This window comes from Mustela putorius, unplaced genomic scaffold (genome assembly GCF_011764305.1).
Source record: "Mustela putorius furo isolate JIRA1106 unplaced genomic scaffold, ASM1176430v1.1 tig00003858_pilon_pilon_pilon, whole genome shotgun sequence".
In the NCBI taxonomy this organism is placed as follows: Eukaryota; Metazoa; Chordata; class Mammalia; order Carnivora; family Mustelidae; genus Mustela; species Mustela putorius.
In genome coordinates, this window is record NW_025422010.1 from 49949229 (window position 1) to 49968976 (window position 19748).

Here is a 19748-nt window from a genome sequence, read left to right on the forward strand (position 1 = left end):
TTTGAAAAGAATAGGTATATAATTCTTCTTTAAATGTTTGGTAGAATTCACCTGTGAAGACATCTGGTCCTAGATTTTTGTTTGTTGGGAGTTTTTTGATTACTGGTTCAGTTTCATTGCTGATACTAAGCCTGTTCAAATTTTCTAATTCTTCTTGGCCCAGTTTTGGGAGGTTGTATGTTTCTAGGAATTTATCCATTTCTTTTAGTTATTCAATTTGTTGACATTACAAGTTTTCATAATATTCTCTTACAATCCTCTGTATGTCTGTGGTGTCAGTTGTTATTTCTACTCTTTCATTTCTGATTTTGAGTCTTCTCTCTCTCTCTGATGAGTCTGATTAAAGGTTTATCAATTTTATTGATCTTTTCAAAGATCCAGCTCTTAGTTTCATTAATCTATTATGTTGGGTTTTTTTAGTTTCTCTTTTGTTTATTTCTCTTCTAATCTTTATTATTTCCTTCCTTCTACTGGTTTCAGGCTTTGCTTATTCTTCTTTCTCTAGCTCCTTTAGTTGTAAGGTTAGGTTTGAGGTTTTCCTTGCTTCTTGAGGCAGGCCTGTATTGTTATAATCTTTCCTCTTAGAACAGCTTTTGCTGCATCCCAAAGATTTTGAATTGTTGTACTTTCAATTTTATTTGTCTCCATGTGTTTTTTGATTTCCTTTGATTTCTTGGTTGACCCTTTCATTGTTTAGTAGCAGGTTATTTAACCTCCATGTATTTGTGGTCTTTCTGCATTTTTTTTCTTGTGGTTGATTTTTCTTTTTCCTTTTCTTTTTTTTAATATTTAGAGAGAGAGAGAGAGAGAGAGAGTGTGTGTGTGTGTGTGTGTGTGTGTGTATGTGTGAGAGAGGGAATACAAGCAGGGGAAGCAGGAGAGGGAGAAGCAGGTTTCCTGCCAAGCAGGGAGCCTAATATAGGGCTTGGTCCCAGACCGAGCCACCCAGGAACCATTGTGGTTGATTTCTAATTTTGTAGTGTGGAGATCAGAAAAAAATAGATGTTATGCCTTCAATCTTTTTGAATTTGTTGAGACTTGTTTTGTGGCCTAATATGTGTTCTATTCTGGAGAATGTCCCATGTGCACTTGAAAAGAATGTTTATTCTGCTGTTTTAGGATGGAATGTTCTGAATATGTCTATTCAGTCCATCTGGGCCAATGTGTCATTCAAAGCCACTGTTACCTTGTTGATTTTGTCTTTGGATGATCTGTCCATTGTGGTAAATGGGTGTGTTAAAGCCCCTACTATTATTGTATTATTATTATTATTATTGATTGGTTTTTTATGTTTGTTATTAGGTGCTTTATGTATTTCAGTGCTCCCATGTCTGGTGCATAAATATTTACAGTTGTTGTATCTTCTTGTTGGATTGTTCCCTTTATCATTTGTGTCTTTCTTTATCTCTTGTTCTAGTCTTTGTCCAATGTAAGTATTGCTACCCCAGCTCTCTTTTCACTTTCATTTGCATGATAAATGCTTTTCCATTCCTTCACTTTCTTTTTTTTTCTCTTTAAAAAAAAAAGATTTTATTTATTTATTTGACAGAGAAAGAGATCACAAGAAGGCAGAGAGGCAGGCAGAGAGAGGGGGAAGCAGGCTCCCTGCTGAGCAGAGAGCTCGATGCCAGGCTCCATCCCAGGATCCTGAGATCATAACCTGAGCTGAAGGCAGAGGTTTAACCCTCTGAGCCCCCCAGATTCCCCTCACTCCTTCACTTTCAATCTGCATGTGTCTTTAGGTCCAAAATGAATCTCCTATAGGCAGCATATAGATGGATCTTGGCTTTTTATCCATTCTGTTACCCTGGTCTTTTGACTGGAGCAGGTAGTCCATTTACATTCAAAGTAATTATTAATAGGTATGTACTTGCCATTTTGTTACTTGTTTTGTGGTTGGTTTTTATAGTTCTTCTCTGTACCTTTCTCCTCTTACTCTCTCCTCTGATGGTTTGCTGGCTTTCTTTAGTGATATACTTAGATTTCTTTCTTTTTATTTTTTGCATATCTGTTACTGGTTTTTGACTTGCAGCTGTCATTAGGTTTACATATAATATCTTCTGCATGTAACAGTCTATATTAAGTTGATGGTTGCTTAAGTTTGAACCCATTTTTTTACTCCTCTCACCCCACATTTTAGGTATACGGTGTCATACTTTACATCTTTTTATTTTGTGAATCCCTGGACTGATTTTTATAGAAAAACTTCATTTTACTGCTTTTATGCTTCCTACTTTTCTTACTTCTGCTTATGGTCTTTCCTTTCCACTCAAAGAGTCCCCTTTAACATTTCTTGTAGGGCTGATTTAATGGTCATGAATTCCTTTAACTTTTGTTTGTCTGGGAAACTCTTTATCTCTCCTTCTATTCTGAATGATAGCCTTGCTGGATAGAGTAGTCTTGACTGCAGGTTGTTTTCTTTCAGCACTTTGGCTATATCATGCCACTCTCTTCTGGCCTGCAAAGTTTCTGCTGAAAAGTCAGCTGAATGCTTTACGGGGTTTCCTTTGTATGTGAGTGTTTCCTTTCCTCTTGCTGCTTTTGAAATTCTCTCTTTACTACTTTTTGCCATTTTAATTACTATGTGTCTTGGTGTGGGAGACCTTGGGTTGATTTTATTGGAGGTCTTTTGTTCCCCTTGGATCTGAATTTCTATTCCTTCTCCAGATTTGGGAAGTTTTCAGCTATTATTTCTTCAAATAAATTTTCTGACCCTTTTTTCTCTCTTCTCCTTCTGAGATGCCTATAATGTGAATGTTATTACGCTTGGTGGTGTCACTGAGTTCCTTCAGTCTATTTTCAATAATTATTCTTTTTCCTCTCCCTTCTGTTCAGCTTGATTGCTTTCCATTACTCTGTCCTCCAGGTTGCTGATCCCTTCTGCTTCCTCCAGTATATATTTAATTCCCTCCAGAATATATTTAATTTCAGTTTTTGAGTTCTTCGTCTGTGATTGGTTCTTTTTTATGTTGTCTGTCTCTTTGTTGAGGGTCTTACTGAGGTCCTCCCCTATTTTCTGAAGTCCAGTAAGTATTTTTATGACCATTACTTTATATTCTCTATCGGGAATATTACTTGTTTCTATTTTACTTAGGTCACTTCTGTAATTTTGTCTTGTTCTTTCATTTAGGACATACTCCTCTGTCTCATTTTTTCTGTAACTTTCTCTTTCTATGTATTAGGAAAGTCAGCTATCTCTCCTGCTCTTGAGAGTAGTGGCCTTATGAGGAAGAAGTCCTATAGTGCCCTGCAGTGCAATATCCCCTGTTCCCAGAACCTGGCGCTTTAGGAGTGTCTCCTATACATGTTGTATGTGCCCTTCCTATTGTGGTTGAGCCCCATGTCCTTCATTCCGGTCATTGGCAATGGCTCTCTTTGCCTGTTGTGAGGGGTGTTTGGTCTCTGTCTTGTTAGAGGGCCAGTCTGGAGCTGCCTTCAGTTTGAGTTGAGTCAGATCAGGCGTTTGCCCAAGATGCAGTAGCACCAAAGTGCTGTCCCTGTGCTGTCCCCTAAGAAGCTTGCACTGGTGGGCAGGGGCTTCTGTCTGACCTGATGTCTGCCCCCAGCTCTCTGCTGTGGCCTCAGTTGGACTGGTATGTGTGGTCATCTTCCCCTCTCCCCGGGGCAAGAGTCATCTCAGAGTGGAGCTGGCTCCTGTCTGGGCTGCTTGCACACTGCAAGGCTTGTGACACTGCTTTGGATGGGCTCTGGCCAAGGGTGTATTGGAGGAGATGAGTTCACAGGAGAACTTGGGGGTGGGGGACAGGTCATAAGGTCTGCACTGGTCTGCTGTGGAAGGAGGCCTGCAGCCACCCGGAAAAACTCCTGCCCAGGCAGGAATGGAAGCAGCGGGTGTGCAGGAGAACTCAGAGGCAGGACACACACTGTTAGCAAGTGAGTTGGAGTATGTGCCTGCTGATCTGGTTCCGTGTGTCTGTGTGTCTGGGCTGGGAGGCAGGGGAGGGCAATGACACCAGCTCTTTTGTTCTTGGAGAAGTCTCCCGAAGGGTCCCTCCATCTCCAGCACATGCTCAGAAATTAGTAAATAAATCTCCTGAGTAAGCCAGTCTCTTCCTGTATACCCAGTTTTTCAAACTGCTGCGTCTATGCTCCATCTCCATGGGGCTGTTGTGCTGTCTCTTTAAGGGCTAGGATTATTTCCTGTCACCCCCACCCCCAGCTCTCCTGGAGCTGCTGATTCTTAAAATTCTGGGTATTGAGCCCCACTGCTTATCAGGCCCCTTTGGTTTTCCCAAAGCCAAATGTTATGGGGATTTGCTTTCCCCTTGTGGGTTCCTGGGGTGCCTAGCATGGGAGTTTGCTCCTCTCCCCTCTCTGTGCCCACCTCCCTCTTGCAGATAACTCTCTGCCCTTCCTACCCTCTTCGATGCGGCCTCTTCTCTACACTTATCTGGGGAGAGTTTGTTCTGCCAGGCCTTGGGTCATTTTCTGAGTGACTTATACTAGTATGGGTGTTATCTAGGACAGCTTAGGGTCCTCCTACTCCATCTTCCCGGAAGGCTAGTTCAATGCCCTTTGAAGAACATTCCTGGAAGCCCCACCTAGAGACTTCTGATTAGATCTCCTTGGTCAGAACTATAGGTGGGGGTGGACCCCCAGAGCTGGAGGTGGGATATGAAAGGCAAAGCCCTCCCCCCAACCTAGACCCCAACACAGGCTAAGTATGAGGACTGTCTGGTTGTCAGAGCAGCACGCAGCTTTATACAAAAGGAGGGAAGTGATGACTCACCATCGTGGGAGAAAGCAGAGTGACCTTTGAATCGCCCACTCACATACCATGCATTTAGGACCGACTGCGCATTGTGTGTGTCTCTAGATGGTATAAATATATACATATATTTATATGAACTGTGGCAATTCTCTTGACTTGTTATGTAATAAAGATGAAAGGATAAAAATAGAACACGAAGGTTATTTGGTGAAACATCTCATAAGCAGCCTGGAAAGTGTAATGCTGACAGATGGGGTAACCCACACAGGGAGGTCTCTCTGTCTCGCCTCAGTATGAAGAGAATAAACATGTCCAAAGCTGTAAGGCCAGTGATGTCAAAGGCGAGGTAGGGACAGGGAAACCCCAGTAAAACAGAGAGGTCAACTAAGATGGTCTGGGGGCAGGAGGAGGGGCGGGGCTTTTTTTGCAAAAACCCCCCCCCCCCCCGCCCCAAACCCTTGCTTTGATATTCTTCCTGGAGGTTCCTAGGGCTAAGATAAACTAGGGCTTCAGGCTTATCTTGGGGGTCATCACCCAAAACACCTGCTTTCCCCCTTGCTTTGATATTCCTCCTGGAGGTTCTTAGGCCTAAGGTAAGCTAGGGCTTTAGGCTACATCACCAAAAACACCTACCTCAAGGCAGCTAAGGCATGAGTCAGATCTGACTTCAGTGCTGGCTCACCTGCTGAGCCATGAATGACCCCTGGGAACTCACCACTGGGAACTCACTCCACACTCGGCTACCCTCTTGAGAAACGGGGCATTCAGATGCCTAACTAATCCTCCTGAGCTGTCATCAAGCTTCTGGCATCATCCACGTTTTCAAGAACGGACAGCTGCATACGAATGGAGCTTGGCATTATCCCGCTTCATTACCAGGCTGCCATCTTCCCTCCACGTCTCTGCGACCACCAGCCTTGGGGCTGAGCTTTCGGGTACCCCACGGAAGGAGGTGACCAGAGTGATCCTCTCACATGGCCTACGTGCATCATTTCTTGAGATGCAATATTTTCACCCAAAAGGTTGGCTTTCTGGGTGTGAGCCTAAAGGATGAAGAAAGTGTTTTGTGACAGGGGGGCACTTGGTCCCCTGATCTCCAGTCACACAGGCAGCGACTTACTGAGCAGGAGTCAGTAGGGCTCAAAAGCATGGAACGGGCTGCTTTCTCAATTTCTGAACATGGTGCTTAAATTTCTTGGTACCACTTGTAATTTGGTGGAATTGGACATTTCAGAAAAATAAGCTTGAGTGTAGGCTCCTTCCTGAAAAGTTCTGCATCTAAGTGACTGCCTTCCTTTTATGGAGGAGGAGTGCCTCCTCGATGACTTGGCTGGGGACCAGTTCTCAAGGGTGTCCTCTTGTGTGCCATACTGGTCACTGATGCCCCCCATCTCAGGGAAAGTTGCAGGGATGGAGACAGTACTGTTAAGTTTTGTCCATAGCTATGTGTAACTTTGTGATGCTGTGATTTTTATTTTTTATGTCTTTATTTTATTTTTTATTTTATTTATTTTGTGTGTGTGACACTTTGATTTATAACAAGAAATAGAGATCTGGTCTTTGTCGCCCTTTCTGGCTTAGAGCTCTCCTAAAACCCCTGGAATCTGCGAAGTGAGGGGAGTAATAGAGGTGTCTTTTGTTATGTTAATGACATAATGGATAGCCCCTCCCTAATCTAATGTAGGTGTGGTTGCCAGGGATACCAGCCACGTGACTAAAGGGTTGGGGCTTTTGGCTCCACCCCTCAACCTCCAGAAGGGAAAAGGGGCTGGAAGTTAAATTAGTCACCAGGAGTCAGCGAGGTAACCAGTTGTGCCTATATGATGAATCCTTCATAGAAACCCAAATGATAGGGTTCAGAGAACTTCCAGGTTGGCGAACCTGTGGAGGTGGTCGGAGAGGTGCACTCCATATCCTGGAGGGGTCGTGGGAGGTGCACTCCATATCCCCCCACCTGGCTATATGCAACTCCTCCATCTGGCTGCTCCTGAGCTATATCCTTTTATAATCAGCCAATGATCCGGCAAGTAAAATGTTGCTCTGAGTTCAGGAGCTGCTCTAGCAAGTTAATGGAACCCTAAGGGGACTGGGGTCTTTGGAATCTCTGATCTATAGCCTGTTCATGAGTCAGAAGCACAGGTGATAACCTGGACTTGTGATTGGCATCTGAAGTGGGCGGTGGGGACGGTCTTCTAGGACCGAGCCCCGAACCTGTGGGATCTGATGCTATCTCCATGGAGATAGTGTCAGCATGTAGTGAAATCTTAGGGCACAGGGCTGTGGTTGCAGAATTGTTTGGTGGTACTGGAAGAACATATTGGAACCTTGAATGCAAGCATGTGAACGAATCTCCTGTGTAGGCTTGCATCAAATCCTACCCCCCAAAGTAATGAAGTGAGTCCCTAAATCCCACTGCGCAGGCTACACCCCAGACCAGTTCGATCAGCGGTTCTGGGGAGTGGGGGGGCGCAGAACCTACGAACCTTCCTGCTGTTGCAATGCCCAGCCAGGACTGAGAACATGGTGAGCGGGTTAAGGAGGGTCCCCTGAGAAAATGCCTTTTGAGTAGAGATCTAAAACATAAGGAGAGAGCCAAGAGAAGGTTTGGAAAAAATATCCAATGAAAGGCATTATTCTAGTAATTCAGAGAAAAATGACTTGTTTGCCTTTTAAAAAATGATTATTCTGTAGGTAACTGTGAGGGCAGCAAGAGCCTCAAAATCCAAACCAACTAGGAGAGGGGTTTTTTTGTTTATTTTTGTGTTTTTTATATTTTATTTATTTATTTACTTGAGAGAGAGAGAGAGTGTGTGCTGCGCATCCGGGGAGAGGCAGAGCGAGAGGGAGAGAATCTCCCGCAGACTCCCAGCTGAGCATGGAGCCCAATGTGGGGCTCAATCCCACCACCCCAAGATCCCGAGCTGAGCTAAAACCAAGAGTCCGACTCTCAACCTACCGAGCCACCCAGGAGCCTCAGGAGAGTTTTTATAAGGACAGAGTCCTCCACTTCCCCCAGGATCCTTAAAATAGGGGGCTCAATGGAAAATACTTTTGCTGGAATGAGGTTTTTAGGACTCCCCTTGCTACATACAGTAGGTGTCCAGGGACCTGGCACCCCAGGAGGAGAAACGGTGAGGGGAGAGGGCCGGAGAGCAGGGGCCCTCGGGGTCCTCTCCTTCCTTCTCCAGGGTGGGTAGCTTTCCTTCCGCATCAAGCCTGTCCCGCGAGGGTGGGCAGGGAGACGATTCAGAGGCACCGAACCTTGTCTGATCGGAACCCCCAGTCTGGGGCAGTGAGGGGTTGGTTTGAGTTGTTGGTTTTCCACAACGCAGATGTGGAGACAATAGTGAAGTCTGCATCGACCTTCAGGACCGGATCGTGAGGCACTGTTCGCAAGACATGTAAGGACAGAATAAAGCATGACCGAACAGGACAGCCTCCTGGGAGCCAGAGCGTCGCGCAGGGCTTCAGTTATCAGGGCTGAGCTTTCCTGGGGCCGGTGGATTCCGAGAAGTAGCCGGGACCGCCTGCGAACCGTGGCCCCCGCCGCAGAAATTCCTCTGCCCAGCAGAGAGCGCCAGGCGTCCCCACCTCTGCCACTGGCTACCCTTCCCACTCTCCTTCAGGGCTCAGAGGGCCCATCCATGTGCAGGGCTGGGGAAGCCGCCTGGAGAAGGAAGTTTCCAGATGCTGGAACTTAATAACCCTAGTCAGGTTTCTGCCTTGCTCTTATTTCGGAGCCCTTCTGGACACTGTGTCTTTCCGATGTCCCGGGGCCTTCTGCGTGTTGTCCCAGAGATGCTTTCCGCGGTAAGGTGACCTCCTCCCTGCTCCTCTCCTGCCTCCTTCCCGGGCAAGCTCTACAGGCTCCAAGTCCCAGCTGTTCAGGTTGTGCCCCTGGCGAAGCCTCCAGCACTTTGTGAAGCCGCAAAAACCAGCCCAGATTCCTGAGCCATCTGCCAAGACCTGGCCTCCCCTCATGCCCCCAGCCTGCTCCCGCTTTTTCCTTACTCAGTGCAACCCCTCCTGCGTTTCCAGGCAAGTCTGCTCGTCATCGCCCAAGGACGGCATTCTCCTTGCTTCTGAACCTCGGCTCTTGAGACTGTCCCCGTGGGGGCCACCTTCCTTTTCCCTCTCCGCTGATCCACCACCTCCGTTCATGCTCTGCTCAAAATTCCCCTCTTTCCGAAAGATGAAAGGGAAAGTAGGAGCTGGTGCAGCTGTGAATCAAAGCCTCATCTAAAAGGAGCATGAGGATCATGCAGACGGGCTTGTCAGTGACTCCTGGACCGTTTCCAGGGAGCCAGGGCTCCCCGACGCATCAGAGTGAGTTCTAAAGAGATGTGCGGCCAAGGTATTAGAACTTCGACTGCCCAGCCCCCCTGAAGAGACGGGTGGCTAAGGTTAATGGAGGGGGCACATAGCACAGGACTGAAAAAACAGTGTGAAATGATGTTTGAAGACTGAACCCTGAAAAAAATCTAGGACATAAATCCATCCTATGACAAGATTTCTTGTTTTTCCTCTGAATGTCAGTAATAAAGAAAAGTATACTTCCTTTCCAGTTGTAAGTCATTTTAGGTGATCTTTTGTTATACCTTTTTCCCGCAGCAAATAGCAAAATGATTTATAAAATTCATTTTTCTCTTGTGACTAAGAGATATCTATGGATTAATAGTTCTAAGCTAAAATAGATATAAAAGCTTAGTAGTTATAATAATGATTCATAGTTACTGAATGCCACTCTAGGCCAGTTATCTTTATACATAAAATAATTTTCATATCCCCGAAGGGTAGGTATCCTTATAGTCATTTATCAGATGAGGAAGTTGGGGTTCAGCGAGATGAAAGCAAACTCCAAACCCCCACAGCTGCTAAGCGTTGGAACTGTGCCTAGACCCCGGTCTATTTGATTCAGAGACCAGATGCTGTATGGCCCATCCTGTGACCTTCTTGCTTTGGAAGGGTTTCAGCTCTGATGACCTCATGCCAAGGTACCAAAGGAAGCTAGAGTTTGGGGTCATATCAATCTGAGTTGAATAAGGATTCCCAGCCTGTGTCAGAGTAGAACACCAGCGAGGATGGGTCAGAGATATTCATGCTGTGAACAAATGTTTATCACAGGGTCTTCTGTGAGCCGGCTATCCTCTAGGTACTGGGATGCAGCAATGAATAAACCAGAAAAAAAAAAAAAATGCTGCCATCTGGAAATTTGTATTCTGGTGCAAGGGAGGTTGACAAGTTTAAAACAAGTACAACATATATTATGTCACATGGTAATAAAGGCTGTAGAAATAAAGCCCTGGAGGGGGATAAGGGAATCAGGGTGGCGGAGCAACTTAAACTCAGGTGGTCAGGGAAGGACTCCCCGAGAAGCTGACTTTTGAGCAAAGACCTGCAGGAGGTGGTGGATATCTGGGGAGGAACATTCCAGGCAGGGGACAAGTGCAAAGGACCGGAAGATTTGCTGGCCTTGCGCCAACAAGTGGCGAGAGGAAGTGAGACAGGATCTGGGGGATCCTGTGGGGTCTTGTTGGCCTCAGTAACAAACTGGACCTTTCCTCTGAAGGAGATGGGAAGCTGCAGGAGTAGCAGAGGGTCCTAAGACAGCATCTCAGGATCTTGGTTTTAATGGGATCACTCTGCCCTGCTCTCCGGGGGGGGGGGGGCAGGCTGAAATGGGCACAAGGACAGAATCAAGGACGCAGGTTAGGAGGCCACTGCTGAAGGCCAGATGGGCGATGATGAGGCCTCGGGCCGGGGAAATTGGGATCGAGGCGGTATTGGATACAATTAAAGGGAAAGGAGGGGCATCTGGTAGTGGACGAGGTGTGGTGCATGGCGGGGAGAGGAGACAGGAATTACTGCCAGGCCCGGGGCCTGGCCAGCAGGAGGCATGGAGCTGCCATTGTCCCCGCTGAAGGATACTGGGAGCAGCAGATGCGGGAGTACGCCAAGTGTTCAGGGCTGGGGGTCTAAGACTTTGAGACCAGGTGTGAGACTTCAGCTGGAAATGCAGATGGAGATGTTGAATAGGCTATTGGAGAGCTGGGCCTGGAATTCTGGACTGGAATTTCGGACTGGAAAGTATAGAGGTCTGCTTGCGTGTGACCGTTCTGAGGTTCACAGCCAGCCTGTGGCCCAGCGCAAGCGGTCATGTTCCTGATTCTCCTGGGTGAGTAGCAGCCCCTGGGCTTATGCACAGAGACCCCCCCCCCCCACCACCACCCAGATTAATTCCACCTCTTCCTGCCCCAGCTCCCTAGAAGTTCTGGAATCCACGGGTGAACGGGGAGATGGGATTAAGAGTGGGGTTTTGCGGGGTTACGTACAGACCCACCAAAAAAGGGCAGTGGGAGAACGAAAGCTGGAAGAGGCTGTGAGCCGACCCGAGAGGGGAGGGGCTTCAGGGCGCTGCAGGACAGAGGAGGGCGGGCACAGGTGTTACTACATTCTTAAATGGGAGAGGGGGGAAGAGGGCCAAGTCTCAGCCTCCGATCTGCTGAAACGAACAAAAAGAATGAAGCGTTTGGAAGAATGTCCGATATACAGAGAGCAACCAGAGAACAGCCGTAATCCAGACCACAGTCTGGAGACAGTAGCCACTGCAAACTGCTAGGCATTAAAGGAACGGGACAATTGCTTCACCAAGTATTTATTGAGCCTCTGCTATGTTTCAGGCACTCTGGGGCGTTAGGGATCCAGCAGTAAACAAAGGAGACGAAGATCTCTATCCTCATAGAGCTTACACTGCAATGGGGGAGATGAACACTGAACAAAATGAATGAGTCAACCATGGAGTGTCTCAGAAGCTGGTGTGTGGGCACAGGGGCATCTAGAAGGGATGGGAATGAAAACCACAAGGTGGGCAGTGGTTTGAAATGAGTGAGGCCACCGGGGGCCGCCGAGGATGGTTTGCTCAGTCACGTCCCACCACGGGAGGGCAGGGCAAGGAGACGGCCCTGGGCCCTGGGATTCAGTGGCAGCTGTGGCTCCTTCTCCAGCTTTTGAGAAGGGGGGAGATTTCTCTAAGACTCTAGGAGAGGACACGGAGGCACCCAAATGAAGATCTTTCTCCGGGAATGACGAGAGCTGGAGGTGTGGGTGGTCTCCCAGTGAGCAGGGACCCTTCCTGTGGGCTGATGTCAGGGGAGGCTCTGAGGGGGCATGTTGATTTTCTCGGGCCTGGCCTCTGAGCCTGAACAAACTGCCCACAGCGTGGGTACGGAAGGCAGGGGTGCTGTATGGATTGAATTGTCTCCCCCAAAACTCATACACCGAAGTCCTAATCCACAAGACCTCAGAATGTGACCTTATTTGGAGATAGGGTCTGAACCAAGTTAAAGTGTCGTCAGGGCAGACCTTCCTCCAGTATGACTGGTGAGCTTATAAAAGGGAGAAATTCAGACACATGTGCACGTGGGGAGAGAGCCACGTGATGACCAGAGTCCCGCCGTCGCGGGCGAAGCCAGGAGAGAAGCCTGGGGTAGAGCCTTCCTGGGCACCAGTCAGGATGGTGGCCCTGCCAGCACCGTGATCTAGGACTCAGGACACAGAACTGGGAGACAATAAACTCTTGCTATTTAAGCCACCCAGTCTGTGGCCCGTGTTAGGGCAGCCCCAGGACACTGACACAGACACCAGAGGGCAGCCCCAGGACACTGACACAGACACCAGAGAGAGCACCGTCTTCTCATTCCTCCCGGACACGGACAGAGAAAGAACAAATGACGGAATGAAGAGGAAGACGGAGGGTCATTAGAATTGCTTCTGATATGAACGTGGCACTTCCTTCCCTAAAATAGAAGCAGACAGATGGCTTTTCTAGGTCAAATTCAATCCAGAACATGGGGTTTTGAGGGCGACAAAAGCCTCCAAGGGCATCTGGGTGGCAAAGTCGGTTAAGCATCCAGCTCTCGGTTTGGGCCCCGGTCATGATCTCAGGGTCCTGAGATGGAGCCCCGCGTCAGGCTGCCCTCAGCGTGGAGTCGGCTTGAGATTCTCTCTCCCTCTAAAATAAATAAATTCTAGAAAGAGAGAGAGAGAGAGAGGAAGGATGGAAGGAAGGAAGGAAGAAAACGGAGGGAGAGAAAACCTCTGAGCTGATTTCTCTCTGGAACCATTTGGGCTTCTGTGGAAAGCAGAACTTGAAAACGTCTTGATCTGGTGCTGCGCTGAGTACTTGTTACTGTTTGTTGAGTGTATCGCAAAGCCGAAGGCTGCCCTCCGGGGACCGCGCAGTCCCCGCGGCATCCACCGTGCCCAAGGCTTTCACAAGCCGGTTTCAGCGCCCGCAGGCCCTCAAAGGATTCCAAAGCCGCTACAGCAAAGCGTTGGAAAACATACCCTGTGCGGGGAGGCAGAGGAGGTTTGCTGTCGCTTTGATTTTCTTTCTTTCTTTCTTTCTTTTTTTTTTTTAAACTATTTAAGCCCAAGGGGCATCTGCAGATCCAAGTGGGGGAGAAATGCCAATCTGCTCACTTTGGCACACGTGGTCCAGCGGAGCGGAACATCCCCGCTTCGAGCAAGCCAGTGGAGGGGGGACGGGGGGGGAGTGGCCGGCTCCTCCCACCTGCATCCAGGTGAACACCACCCCCCCCCACCAGTCTGGATATTCAGACAGGAGAGTGCTTTATGATTAGAAAATAATTGTTGCTTCTTTGGCATTCTTTTTAATATGAATCCATTGAAACCCCTTGCTAATACGGGGCTTCTCAGGAGCCTGGCTGGGGAGGCCGAGTACCATCAGAGAAACTGAACTATGAACACAAGCCAGCCATCGGCCCATCCGAAATGAGACCTCTCCGGGACCTGATGCCCATTGGCAAGAAGGCGTCAGCTCTCTGCCATTCTCATTAGTGATAAACCTGCTGTTGAAAACAGAAGCCCATTTTAATGAGACATTCATTTATTTTTGTCATCTGCCTATCACAGAGCTCCACGGTTGAGCCCTTTAAGAAACTGAGACGCTTAATGTACACGGCTACCCCGGGGCCTTGGGTACAAAATCCCCAGCTGGACCCACAAGGCTGGCCCAGCTCAGGGCCTCGGTCTACAGACCTAACAGCCCCCTTAGGAAGACAAACAGGAAAATCAGTGGAAGCGGACCGGGTTACAAACTGAGCTAAAAACAATGACAACCGGTGTGGGCATTTCTGACTGAGACCCCAGAACCGTTATCTTTGGCGTAAGGAAGCCCACTGCACCCTCACTTCATTCGCGCAAGGAAAACGACTGATCGTCTCAGAACAGAAGGTCAGGCTTTGGGTGGCGGACAGATGGCCACACAGCCCCACGAAGGCCATCCATAGGAGCCCTGGCTGGGACACATTCCACCATGGACACCCCTGGTGGCCCTGGTCCTCCCCATATTTTCAGACAGATGAAATCAGATGACAATAAACAATAAAGGCACTTTTGGGGAAAAAAAAAATCTAAGCATCCATGGAAGGAGGCAAGAACACCTCCAACCAAGAGAACTACCCTGTGCACTGTCAAATGCAAAATCTGGGAGTAGAAAAGCCTTTCCCTTCAACCGTCTCTCCAAATCGAACTTCAGAGCCAGCCCAAGGGGAAGATGGCTACAGGGTGACTTGACTTTTCACTTTGTACCTTTCTATATTTTTATTTTTTATTGCTTGTATTGATATTACGTTTATAATTATAAATGATAACTAAAGAAAGTACTCTGCTCTGTTGAGAGGGCTCAACAGAACTTTCTAGAACTCTGTGGCTAAATACATTTGTAGGATCTCTGTGGGGAAAGCAGGCTGCAGGCTGCCTCATAGAAAAATGAGCATCTTATGATCTATAGCCAGGGAATCACTTCAGGAGGACAGCTGGCAGTGGCAGATTTTCTGAAAAGATGAAACGTGACTGACTGAAGGATTTCCTCCAAGTCCCTTTTCAAAGACAAAAATCCCATGTATGTTGTTGTTCTTCTTCTTTTTTTTAATCCAAAGCTGGTGCCCAAGGAGAACAATATTTTAGAGCGGAAGCCAGGCGTCTTCTGTGGAGGCACGCTGCCCCTCCAGGGAGGCCACACCGACCCTCACATGGCCTCAAGCGGGGGCCTCCTGTGGTTTCACACATCCACACCGAGAAGTCACCGGTGCTTCTCGGGGGAGGGGGGTGGTTATGTGAATTCTAGGAGGTCTAGCCACTCCCCTCAACAGTTTGGGGCCCTGTGGTGTGGACACCCTGCAGTCCCTGGTCGGCATGGAGAGCCCCTGGAATGTGCTAGAAAGGCAGAATCTCAGGTTCCTCCCTACACGTGCATTTTCACAGGATCCCGGGTGGCCCGTGTGCACTTCCAGTTTGAGAAGAGTGGGTCACACCGCTCAGAAGTGACCTAATGATAAGTCAGGAAGTGGTTAAAATCGTTCTCAAAACCTATCCAAGAAGGCTGTCTACTTTGGGAGTCCAGCAAGTATATAGAACATTCTGGAAAAAAGCAAACCTGCAGAGACAGGCAAAGGCCAGTGGCTACCAGGAGTTGGAGGCAGGGGGACAGGAAAGATGAATTAGGGAGCATAGGGGGCCGGTAGGGTAGAGAAACCACTCTGTAGGATAGTGTCACGGAGGACTCACGTCATCACATGTATGTCAGACCCAGGAAGGCAGAGCAGGGAGAGTTGAACCCAATGTAATCTATGGATTCTGATGAGTCATGAGGTATAACATTTACTCCTCAAGCGTGATAACCGTGTCCCACGGATGCACGATGACAGTTATAGGGGACAACAACGGAGCGGGGGTGAGGGAGCATACGGGGACCCTCCATACTTTCCACTCTTTTCCCATAAGCCTTAGACTACTCTCCCAACTAGTCTGTTAATTCGACAACAACCGCAACAAAGCAATGGGGTGGGCAGATATTCTCTCCCACTTTGGGGTGCATAAAAGTATCCCCGAGCCATCTTTCTGTCATTTCTTCTTGCCTGATGTGAATGGCCACTGTCATTCTGCCCTGCAGCTGGGCGGGACCCCCCCACTGGCTGGGAAGGAGTCCCTGCGGGCTGTGGGCAGGGCCTGGGGTCCCTAGGAGCTGGGGTGCCCCAGCCAGGCTCTGCGCCCTCTTCCTGTGGCCTCCGATGGGGTCAGCCCTGGTTTTACAGAGCGGAGCTGTGATGGAACCTTCACCAGGACGTAGGAATGGGGAGAAAACACAGATGCATCTGTGTCGCGCTCCAGTGAGCTGAGTAGGAGGTCACCGAGTTACTAATCCTGGGGGAAGGCAGAATATAGCACAGATTCTAAGCAGCAAATGTCTGTGCCAAACTTTGCATCTCACACTCTTGGTTTAAATATGAATTTAATTAAACAGAGAATTATAGTCTGATGTGTGAAGAATGAAGGAAATGGCCTTGCGTGTTTGCAACCACCTCTGGCAACAACAGCACATTCAACACTAGTGGGGCAACTTGACCCAATGGAGGAATTCACGTTTTTCTGTGTATACAGAAAGGAAGGGGGGATGGTGTGGGGATGGGCTGTGGACAGACACTCCTCAGCACCAAGTCTTTGACAACACAACCACGTGCCAACACACAAGCAGACAAATAACGTGACGTCAGTAGACATGCTAACGGTGAGCACAACGATGGAGCGTCTTTCGGGAGGGACAGCTGATTCCGTCTCTCCGCACGTCTGGTCACAAGTCCTGCCCCGAAATCACTCTGGGGAGGCCAGTAGGTGGTGGGCTTGGAAGCAGGGTGGCACCGGGGCAGCCAGAAATGGGACGGTCACACCGCTGTGTGTGATGCAGGTTACACGTTCTCTCTCAAGTGTTCTCAGATTTCCACCCACGAGACTGTGTGTGACCGCTGCCAGGTGGCCGGCAGTTCATAGGGGACGAGAGGTTTTCTTTTCGGCTGGGGTCCCTGGTGCCACCTTCCTGACGGGGGTAGAGTTGGGCTGAGTCTTGCTTCTACTGACGCTTGGCTTCTTCTGTTTCTGGCTGTTGTTCTGAAGTGACTTCAGCCCCAGCATTTTACAATACTTGTTACACTGGTGCAGCGCTTTGAACTGATCGATGAAGGTCATAGAACAGTTGCCTTTAAATCCTTTGTACCTGTGAATTTGGGTAGAAGGACACGTTCTTTTTAAAAACAGGACATCCCACCAGCTTTAACAGGGGAGACTAATGCACATGGAAAATATACTGATTCTTGCTCTAGGCGAGCACATGTTCGCCACAACCATCAGCAGGAGAAACCAACCCTGTAGGATGGAGTAAAGGCAGAGGCCCGCTGGTATGCACAGGACAGACCCAAGGCCTGGGATTGCACAAGTGTTCTGGAAGCTTATGGTCCCACTGAAATAACCTGCTACTGCTCCTTTTCTTTTAGTCGTAGTGACGAGGGCCGGACCATCTTGCCAAAATTTAGGTGTCCTGGTGGTCTAAAAGCCACCCTATCCCACCCAGAGGATCTGAATAAAAAATTATACATGGGGCTGGAATTATATATGGGGCTGGAAGAAATTAGTTTAGACCTTTCAATTCATAGTTAAAGGAATTTAGGCCCAGGGTTTCTGGCACCAGCCAAGAAAACAAAGCAAGTTGGTACAAAAGCCAAGGTAGGGTGCTCCCCTCAGTCTTCCTTATAGAGCAGAGCTCTGTCCTGTTTTACCCCCTGCCCGGCTCCCCAGCAGGAGAAGAAAATGGGCCTTTGTCACTGGTGGGTACTAGAAGGGACCATCCTGACCGGCCTCAGCGTAGTCTCAGGGGTTTCTCCTTTGGGTTAGGACATTTAATACTCAAACTATACATGACTGTTTTTTCACACCCCAATCACAGAACGTTAGTATCCTCCTTGAGGGGACAAATCTCCAGGCCCCCAATGTCCCCACCCACCAAGAAAGCCATTTAATGGGCTGTTGAGAGGATGAAATGAGAAAATCCACACAGACCCCCCCCCCCCAGCTCAACACATGACGTGCTGTACTGATTCAGTTAATGTTGGTCGAGTTATTTGATGATCAGTAACATTTCATCCTGTGGAAGGGATGTAGAAGCCAAGATTGAAGGGTGTGGGAGGTGAATGGGGGAGCAGGTATATGGTATATGGAATATGGTATATGGTATATGGAATGATTGACATAATTTGTAGGCCCCATACAAAGTGAAACCGTGGCACCATGTTCAAAAATTAGGAAGACATTTGAGACAGCAGTGGAGCATGCGTTCACCGAAGCCCAGGGTCCTTCCGGGCGCAGGTCCCGCCAGAGCACACAGAGAGCATGTCCCCAAAACCGGGCCCCCTGGGTGGGAGAGAGCTCTGGCCACACCCAATTAATAGGACAAACAAGAAATCCACACTGTTCCATCAGCTGGTAGGAACCACAGAGGTGAGCAAACCTGGAATGAATGGGGACCAGGATGGTGCGTGTTTCCCTATGAAATCCGAGTGGGTTTGAAGCTGTTAAGGGAGTAAAAGGTTCCTTTCCTTCATCTCTGGGTCCAGAACATCAGGAAGCAGCTCTATCTTGACAAGTTTGTTACAAATCCAGCCTTCTCCCTGCCTCTCCCTGCTGTGAGGAACTGCCCTGTCCCCCTCGAGCCCGCAGTCCATTTGCTTGTGAAAAAACGGCTTGGCTCCTAAAAGCCAAGCTCCCTCATTGAAGGAAAAGTCTGGAGACGGGAGTTGAATCCAGCAGAGCAGAAGCAATTCCACTGCCAACCACATCATCCTTATGCCTCTATCTTCTGGAAGACCCCGCGAGAAAGGCTGAAATGTCACCCCCCTGCATCCCTCTGGTGCCTGAGCGCTCCCCGGCAGGACCCAGGCAGGACGCGAGTCTGCCTCTCAGCCTGTGCTTGTCAGATGTAATGGGAAACCCAACCCTGTCCTGCTCGAGGGAGGCTTCCCTCCTCATACAAACTAGGAAGGTCATGGGCTGGGGCAGCCTCCCTGTCTAAGTGCACTTGTCACACAAGTCACGGTCACCTGTCTCAGGTGGCCTTGAGGCTTTTAAACATTCAGACAACATCTAGTCTCTGCAGAGAAAAATCACTAATTCACACTTGTGCCTCCCAGAAAATTTGAGAGTCACTCCTTAAGCACTGTCTGGCCGCTGAGTGTGTGATGCCGGGTAACAAGGGAGCCCTGACGTAATGGTTCCTGTGCTCTGGAATGAGAAAGGCTGAGTGTGGGCAAAGCAGCAGGACTTCCGGGCAGCCCAGCTGCCTTCACAAGCAGCCCCTAGGAGCCCAGAGCTGTTCCTGGAAATCTGGCCCCTTTAGATCCCTCTCGCGAGTCCTCACGGAAAACCAGAGGAGCAGGGACTGAGGCTGGTTTTTACTATAGATGGCCATGAACCTGTGGAGGTCCTAGAGAGAGAAGGCTGTTTTGCTTGGTCTAGGAGCCCCTTTCTCAGCCCCCACCTCAAGTGCATTTCAGCGGAGCCCTCCCTGACCCTATCCTCACTATGGGAAGAAACATCTCTGTCCTCCCCGTATCTTTAGGAGTATTACATCCACTTCTCAGACGTCAAGGAATGCCTCACATCTCTGCACAGACTGGCATCTCTCCTAGGACGCTACCTGATTCCCAACATACCTGTCCAGGGGAGGCTTTTCAGTAAAGGTCAAGGAAAAAAATGGACACCAGCCCCCATCCCCAGAGCTGCCTCACCTCGGCCCAGAGGGTCTCCAGACCACATTTCTGAACTTTTCCTTCTCTCTGGGTCTAATTTTGGACCTTCAACTTGGCATGTCGCGCAATAATGAACTTCCATCCCTTCCCTAGCTCAGTTGTAGATCTTTTCTGGTATGTAACATCTGCAGAATTAAACATCTTTCTCCTTTCTCAGTTTAGTTTTGGTCTCAGTAAGGATGCTGGACTTCTGCCATGACTTCCTCGTCTCTCAAACTCACAGCCATGGCCGACGCCTTAGGAAAAAACAGGCCAACATCCTTTGCGTTCCAAGATCAATTAGCTCCGAGTGTTTCAAAGGACACAAAGCTCTCCTATAGCACCAAACAATGGGGAATACAGGTTCTCCTGCCTCTGGC

The 19748-nt window shown here is 48.7% G+C and overlaps 1 protein-coding gene across 4 annotated transcripts in view; it reads right to left on the reverse strand.

Moving 5' to 3' along the window:
- Nucleotides 1–16029: 16029 nt before the first annotated feature.
- Nucleotides 16030–19748, reverse strand: part of ALPK2 (alpha kinase 2) — a 114936-nt gene continuing 111217 nt past the window's right edge. For 3 of the 4 annotated variants that reach the window (XM_004745560.3, XM_004745559.3, XM_013052745.2), the window contains one exon: nt 16030–16805. In XM_004745560.3, coding sequence (XP_004745617.2) covers nt 16577–16805 — 229 coding nt within the window. In that variant the 3' untranslated portion in view covers nt 16030–16576. The remainder of the gene's footprint in view (nt 16806–19748) is intronic. The other variant, XM_013052747.2, reaches the window with a different exon arrangement.